At 46.9% G+C, this 7,437-nt stretch overlaps 1 protein-coding gene across 1 annotated transcript; it reads right to left on the bottom strand.

Moving 5' to 3' along the window:
- Positions 1-5,470: 5,470 nt before the first annotated feature.
- On the bottom strand, positions 5,471-6,053 carry LOC126544149 (uncharacterized). Its single transcript, XM_050191388.3, has one exon. The coding sequence runs from the start codon at positions 5,974-5,976 to the stop codon at positions 5,506-5,508; it is 471 nt and encodes a 156-aa protein (XP_050047345.1). The 5' UTR covers positions 5,977-6,053; the 3' UTR covers positions 5,471-5,505.
- Between the last annotated feature and the right edge of the window lie 1,384 nt (positions 6,054-7,437).

Below are 7,437 nucleotides of genomic sequence, written 5' to 3'. Positions count from 1 at the left end.
TAAAGACAAACAAGTACACGTGTCAACATATATATATATATATATATATATATATATATATATAAAACAATGCCAAATTCTGTATATATATATATATATATATATATATATATATATATATATATATATACAGAATTTGGCATTGTTTTGGTAGAATTCACTTTGTTCGTAGCAAATGACTGTGTAAACGTGTTTCGCTTAGTCTCAGGCTGCTTCTTCTACCGGTGGCGTACGAACTATTTTTGAAGTGGGGGGAGGGGGGCGCCAGCCATCTCTCTCTCTCTCTAGGATCGTCATCAAACACAGTAACGTTATATCTGATAAAAAGCGTACGCGCGATAAACGCTATCGGTTGCTCAGCGCTCTGCGCATACACGTTTCGAACCCACTATTCCGCTAAGAACCCTATTGCACTAAATACGTTAAACTTAGTTCAACGACCCGCCGTGGTTGCTCAGTGGCTATGGTGTTGGACTGCTCAGCACAAGGTCGCGGGACCGAATCCCGGCCACGGCGGCGGCCTTTCGATGGGGGCGAAATGCGAAAACACCCGTGTGCTTAGATTTAGGTGCACGTCAAAGAACCCCAGGTGGTCGAAATTTCCGGAGTCCTCCACTACGGCGTGCCTCATAATCAGAAAGTGATTTTAGCACGTAAAACCCCCTAATTTTAAACTGAGTTCAATGTTCGAGAACGCAAACGTAAGGAAGAAGTTAAAGACGGAGCCCCGTCTGGTGCTTTAAGCGAAATGTGAACAATTATTTTAAACAGTGCCAAAAAACAGACGGACAAGAAAGACCACAGGACCAGCGCTGACTGCCAACAACATCTTCATTGAAGCCTGCACAAATATATACTATTCGCAACGGCCTGAAAGAGAGAAAGGAAGAAAGGGAAGGCGAGTGATCGTCAATCAACTCCTGTATGCATGCGTCACAAATATAAAACTAAACAAATATAAAAATAATACGCAATATGTACAGAATCGAAACTGATTAACTTCTAAGGAACTTAAGTTCCTTATCACAAAGAGCTGTAGAAGGGGTGCCCACGCAAGTGGCTCCTAACTCGCAAATTGAAAAGGCCTGAAAGATTTCCCTGGCCATCTGATCGCTGTACCTTCTCAGCACACGTGTGTCTTCTAGGCAGGGTGAGCAGCCACATTTTGCACAGTGAACAGCTAGATTACTACCAGTCCTGATCTTGACACTGTGCGCATGCTCACGTAAGTGTTCATTAACGCAGCGTCCCGCTTGTCCTATTAAGCGCAGCCGCAAGAGATGGGAATGGCATAAAGTACATTCGTTTTGCAATTTACAGGGTTGGCGGTATCTGACTTACTATAGAGACCAGCCGTTTCCCCACTATCGTTGACTTTCTTGCATGACCTTCCCAACTTGTTAGGTGCGGTAAACACCACCTTAACACAGGCCCGGCCCACGGCTTTCTTGATGCGGTGGGACACAAAATGCACATACGGCATCGCAACAGTCTTGGTTATGTCCTTTACCACTTCGTGCGGTTTCATGGGGGAATTTGGTCGTGCATTTCGTACAGAAACATTTTTTTTTCTTGAATGTCTCTTGAACAAGAAACCAGGCAACTACCAGCCCCGCAAATTTGCCTTGATTGTTTCAATAGTATACATTACTCATTTATAACCAAATGTCAGGATGTCAAAATTTGTTTCGGCTAGCGTTCAAGCCAGCTGCAACTGCTCATTTTATGCTTTCCTCTACCCGCTATCCCCATCACCTTCTCCTCTTTCTCCAGCACTCTTCAGCGGCATAATTCCGAAACCATAGTGGAAACTGCCAAATGCGCACGCCCGTAAAGATCGCCATGCGGCAAAGTGTAGGCACTTGATTGGGTACTCGACGTGCGATAGTGAGGACAGCACCCCAGTTTTGTACGGCCCCTTAGTTCCTTCGGTGACATCCATCAAGTGGCCCTACTTTAGAAAGGGAGGAATCGTCTGATGGACCTCGCATGCATTCACGTGAACGTAATTTAACCCACGTGTAATAAAAGAACAGTACAGGCACAACAATGCTCTTGTAACTTTTCTATGAAAAGCAACGGGGGTATCTTAAGCCCACTCTGTATATACAGACAGCTCTCAGCGGAGATTGTACGTAGACAAGGCTATCTGGCGGTTCGTGTCAGCCCAGCTGTTCCGAGCGGTATCAAGTCGAGAGGCCGGCTTACTGCACATTCTGTGTCACTTGACATCTAGGAGCCGATGACCGCCTTGTTTGGTGTGGCCGGAACTGTGTTCGATCTTTAGCTCACAAGCAAACACTACGCGCAACCAGCCCTTTGAGGAAGCAGATGTGCAATGGTTGATATAGCGTGCCGAGAATTTTCGCGCTTAACAGAAGTAGACGTAACAGCAACGCACATCGTCAACAGGCAATTAAAATGAATTAAATAGCCAGGTTTAGAAAAAAATTACATTGTATGGTATTACGTCCCAAAACCAGGGCATAATTATGATGCACGCCGTAGTGGGAGACTGCGGAATAATTCTGACCACCTAGGGTTCTTTAACGTGCACCCAATACATGGCGTGCGAGCATTTTTACATTTAACAACCATTGGCCATCCCGGTCGCAGTGCCATGTGGCTGCTGCGGCCGGGATGGTCTCTTAGCAATCATTTCACGCTTAAATCCCATCTCCTCCACAATGAAAGCCGGGGTCACGTCTCGTTCTTCAAAGACGCCTTAAAATATGAGTATAACGCTTAGATAAAGTCATAAATAGCAAAAACGAATTAAGCTCTCCAGGCACACTTGACGTACCCTGCGCCATTTCTAAAAAATATGAAGTGGTTTGTCTAGCTATTTCAGCTAACCAAGGACAATCTGGATGCCTACTATGTGCGTAGTATTACATATGAAGATTGGGAAAGAAGCAGCACTCCTTAATTGTCCGCAGAGCTCATAATTAATTTTGCAAAGGGGAGCGCACAAGTATTGCAAAAGAGAGAAAGGCGAGATCTAGACAGGAAAGACGCTCTTACTTGCAACTAAGTTTATCTTCAGAAACAAACCAACAGGAACGTTATTGCGCATGCGGTGACATAGAGAATTGAGGGAAAATATTTAAAAGTCTTTATAAAAGGTCGCCTAACAAAGCGGCATACATCACTACATCATCTTCGGCAGCAGCAGCAGCAGCAGCAGCAGCAGCCTGGCTACGCCCACTGCAGGGCAACGGCTTCTCCCATACTTCTCCAACTACACCGGTCACGTGCTAATTGTGGCCATGTTGTCCCTGCAAACGTCTTCATCTCATCCGCCCACCTAACTTTCTGCCACCCCCTGCTACAATCTGAAGACAAATGCATAATTTAAGCTGTCATCATCCGTTATCAATATATATTAGCAAGGTAAGAGCCCTAAAGACCCTGCTGTTAGATTCACTGTTTTATTTTATTTTTTTGTCACCTGCACATACAGTAGACAGACATGAAACTACTATGTAGATGGAAGATGAAAAAGACGAGTTCTTCATCAGCTGCTAGTCCTGCTTCGCTCTGGTTTTTCAGTTAAATTTGTGCGTACCGACGCTCTCTTGGCGGGTACGATATCAAAAGCAATCACGGACGTTCCGCCCCCTCTGCCGCCAAGGTTGGGGGCTGGCCTCCAAGCTGCAATTCGGTCTGCTGTGCCCGACCACCTTAACACGACTCTGCCAAGGTCATCTAGCTGCTCAGACGTCGACGACATGGATTCTGACGGTGGATATACCGAGGCTACAAATCGTCGGTTGAAGAGGAAACGTTGTATAGGACATGAAGCGTGAGTGAGCTTAACTACAATAAGCCGTCCCAAAACAAGCGCACACAAACGCCTACATCCCCGTCACTGCTACAGGCAACCTCAATTCCCTCAATAGGCAAACTCTCACTGCCTATATCGAGAGGCTGGCTTCAGGGCAAATCAGAGAGGTCTGAATTAACCCCGGAAGAAACATACTTAATGGTGATGTGATTACACGAACCATCCTCGACACCTTGAAAGCTGTAACTCAGCTAGCAAATATACTTGTCCGCTCATTCGTCGTACATGGAGGCAGCACCACCGCCGGTGTTATCTACAATGTGGATACAGATATTGATAATGGTGATATACCAACGCTAACCTACTTAACTGTCCATATCACAGACATTCACCGTTTTGGACTGTCGAGGTGCATAAAGCTCATTTTTGAGGTAGAGACCTTACCAACACATGTAAAAGTGGGTTATGTGAGGCATCATGTTATGTAAGACATCCCTAGGCCCTTGCAGTGCCCTAAATGCCAGAAAATCGGGCATGTAAGTGCTGTGTGCGTGAACAAGATGGCATGTCCCCGCTGTGGCGGCGATCACGATGAGTTGACGTGTGCTGGCTCTGACTTGAAGTGCCCTAACTGCGATGGGCCGCACGAGGCAACGTCGAAGGACTGTCCAAAACTACAGACTGAAATATCCCTGCTAAGGAAGATGGTACGAGATCGATCTGCACACAAAGAAGCAGCTACCAAGGTACACCGCCACCAGAGGCACTCACGTAATCGCAGGAAGAGATCCGCATCGACAACAGGACAACCTGTACTCCCTGAAAAGTCATCGCGCGCTCCTGCTATTCCTCAAACGCCAGAGCCACTTTTCACCACGTCTACTCTTCTGAACACCAAGGACACTACTATATGGCTTTCCTTGCCATCTCCGAGTACAGAAGTGCAGCCGGAACGCCAGCGTAAACATGAACCTTCATCGTCGGATAGACAAATCAAGGCAATGCTTGCACATTTGATTCGTTCCTTGCGAATGCTGCTCATAGGAGTTAAGGCGCCCGTTGCCAAAGCGTTGGTGCAAATTCTTGACGCACTAAAACCAGTGCTTGCTGCTCTATAAAAGTTAGCAAACGCCATGGCGTCATCAAATTCTAGGTTGTCGCTACAGGAAAGGATAAGCGGTTACGTAATATTTCAGTGGAACGCGCGAGGTCTACGGGGTTGCCTGGGAGATATTAAACAGAGAGTGCTCAAGCATCGATTTCCAGTTATCGTGATATGCGAGCCGAGTATGACATCACCATTTAGACTCTCTGGATACGAACAATTCGCGGCTGAGACAAGTGGAAATGCTAGCAAAACTTTACTATGTGTGCGATGTGACCTCACGTATTCGCTAAACGAAGTTCCGGTGCATAAGAGCAACGAGTACCTCTCTATAACACTGAAGCTAAAGCGCCGGATAGTCGCGATCATCGGTGGCTATATTTCTCCCAGGTGAAGATTTGACTCTGGACACCCGAAACTTGCTCTTTACTCCTGCCAAGGACCTCATATTATTGTAGGCGACTTCAACGCGCACCACCATCTTTGGGGTACAGTCCAGCCCACATATAACGATCTTGATCGTCACGTGGCATTTGTTCGTTGCATCCAAAGTTCGTAATAAGTGGACCACCTATAATACGGGAAAAAAGAGCAAGCGAGACGAAAGTTCACTTTATTTTTGAAAAAAATCCGTGAAGCATGTCTGCTTCTTCAAAGCTGATCGCATCACTGCCGTTTCTAATTTTTCCAGCGCGGTAATATGTTCATCGCCAAGGCCTCTGCTGCACACGAGTTCCTTAAGCGACGCGATGTAACCGATCGCGGTTGAAGCGTTCACAGCAACCGGCGGTATAGCTGTATCCTCGTCATCGTCCTCGTAGGTCTCTGGGCAGTCAGGAAGGGCTCGCACTTCACGCACAATAGCTTCGTCAGTGCATGGCTCCACAATGTCGGCGTCGTCATCAGCAGAAACGAAATCGTCCCAGGCAACGTCAGGTCCGGCCAGCTGCGTGTCAACGACGCGTTGCCACAAGTCCTCGTGCGACAGGCCTTCCGGTGGGTGATCTATGGCGTCCTCGGTGCCTGGGCCCATAAAACCCGCCTTGCGGAAGCAATTTTCTATGCACTCCGCGGTGAGTTCCATCCAGCCCGACAGCTTCGCGCTCGCTCTAACCGAGTGTTGAGGCCACAACAGTTCGTTCTATGTGAGACACTGTGCCATTGCCCCAATATATATTTTGACGGTAGCACCACCCTCGTTCGTATTAAGCGAGCGTTCGTTATATCTGCGGCTGTTATAAGTGGACCTGTACGCCCTGAAACGTCATCGCGCGCTACTGCTATTCCCCAAACGCCAGAGCCACCTTTAACCACATCTACTCTTCTGAACACCAAGGACACTACTATATGGCTTTCCCTGCCATCTCCGAGTACAGAAGTGCAGCCGGGATGCCAGCGTGAACATGAACCTTCATCGTCGGATGGGCAAATCAAGGCAATGCCTGCACATTTGATTCGTTCCTTCCGAAGGCTGCTTATAGGAGTGAAGACGCCCGTTGCCAAGGCTGCGGTGCAAATTCTTGACGCACTAAAACCAGTGCTTGCTGCTCTATAAAAGCTAGCAAACGCCATGGTGTCATCAACTTCTAGGTTGTCGCTACAGGAAAGAATAAGCGGTTCCGCAATATTTCAGTGGAACGCACGAGGTCTACGGGGACACCTGGGAGATTTTAAACAGAGAGTGCTCAAGCATCGATTTCCGGTTATCGTGCTATGCGAGCCGAGTATGACATCGCCATTTAGACTCTATGGATACGAGCAATTCGCGTCTGAGACAAGTGGAAATCCTACCAAATTTTACTATGTGTGCGATGTGATTTCACGTATTCGCTAAACCAAGTTCTGGTGCATAAGAGTAACGAGTACGACTCTATAGCACTGAAGCTAAAGCGCCGGATAATCTTGATCATCGGTGGCTACATTTCTCCCAGGTGAAGATTTGACTCTGGACACCTTAAACTTGTTCGTTAATCCTGCCAAGGACCTCACATTATTATAGGTGACTTCAACGCACACCACCATCCTTGGGGTAGTAGGATCACAAGTATTCGAGGAAGAAAACTTCTTAACTTCTCAAGCAGCAATGGTCTTGACATCCTGAACGACGGCTCACCAACATTTTTTTCGTAGTACAACGTACAGCAGCTGTCTCCATTTAGCTATCGCTTCACGATGCCTTTCCTCTTCTGCTTCCTGATGCACAGATGCTGAAACGTATGGCAGTGATCACCTACCAACTTATGTACAACTGAGATGGTTTACAAGACTCCCAAGTTCTCATACGCGACGCACTGACAGGGATGCTTCTCAGAACAAGCTGGAAGAATCCTGGAACTGTATAATTTCACCGAAAGAGATTGAAAAGCGCATTACAGCAGCAATGCACGCAACAACACGCATCATCCAAACATCAAATTCAAGAACATCCGTTGACGTTATATATGAAGAGCTGCGGGCAGTCCGACGTCGCGCCGAGAGGAAATACAGCTGAACTAAATTGATATCACACTTGAGGACGTCACGCCGTGTGCAAAAGAAAATTCAA

The sequence above is a fragment of the Dermacentor andersoni genome, chromosome 3 (assembly GCF_023375885.2).
Source record: "Dermacentor andersoni chromosome 3, qqDerAnde1_hic_scaffold, whole genome shotgun sequence".
Classification (NCBI taxonomy): domain Eukaryota; kingdom Metazoa; phylum Arthropoda; class Arachnida; order Ixodida; family Ixodidae; genus Dermacentor; species Dermacentor andersoni.
The sequence above is the reverse complement of the archived record's forward strand: the minus strand, read 5'-3'. Positions and strand labels throughout refer to the sequence as shown.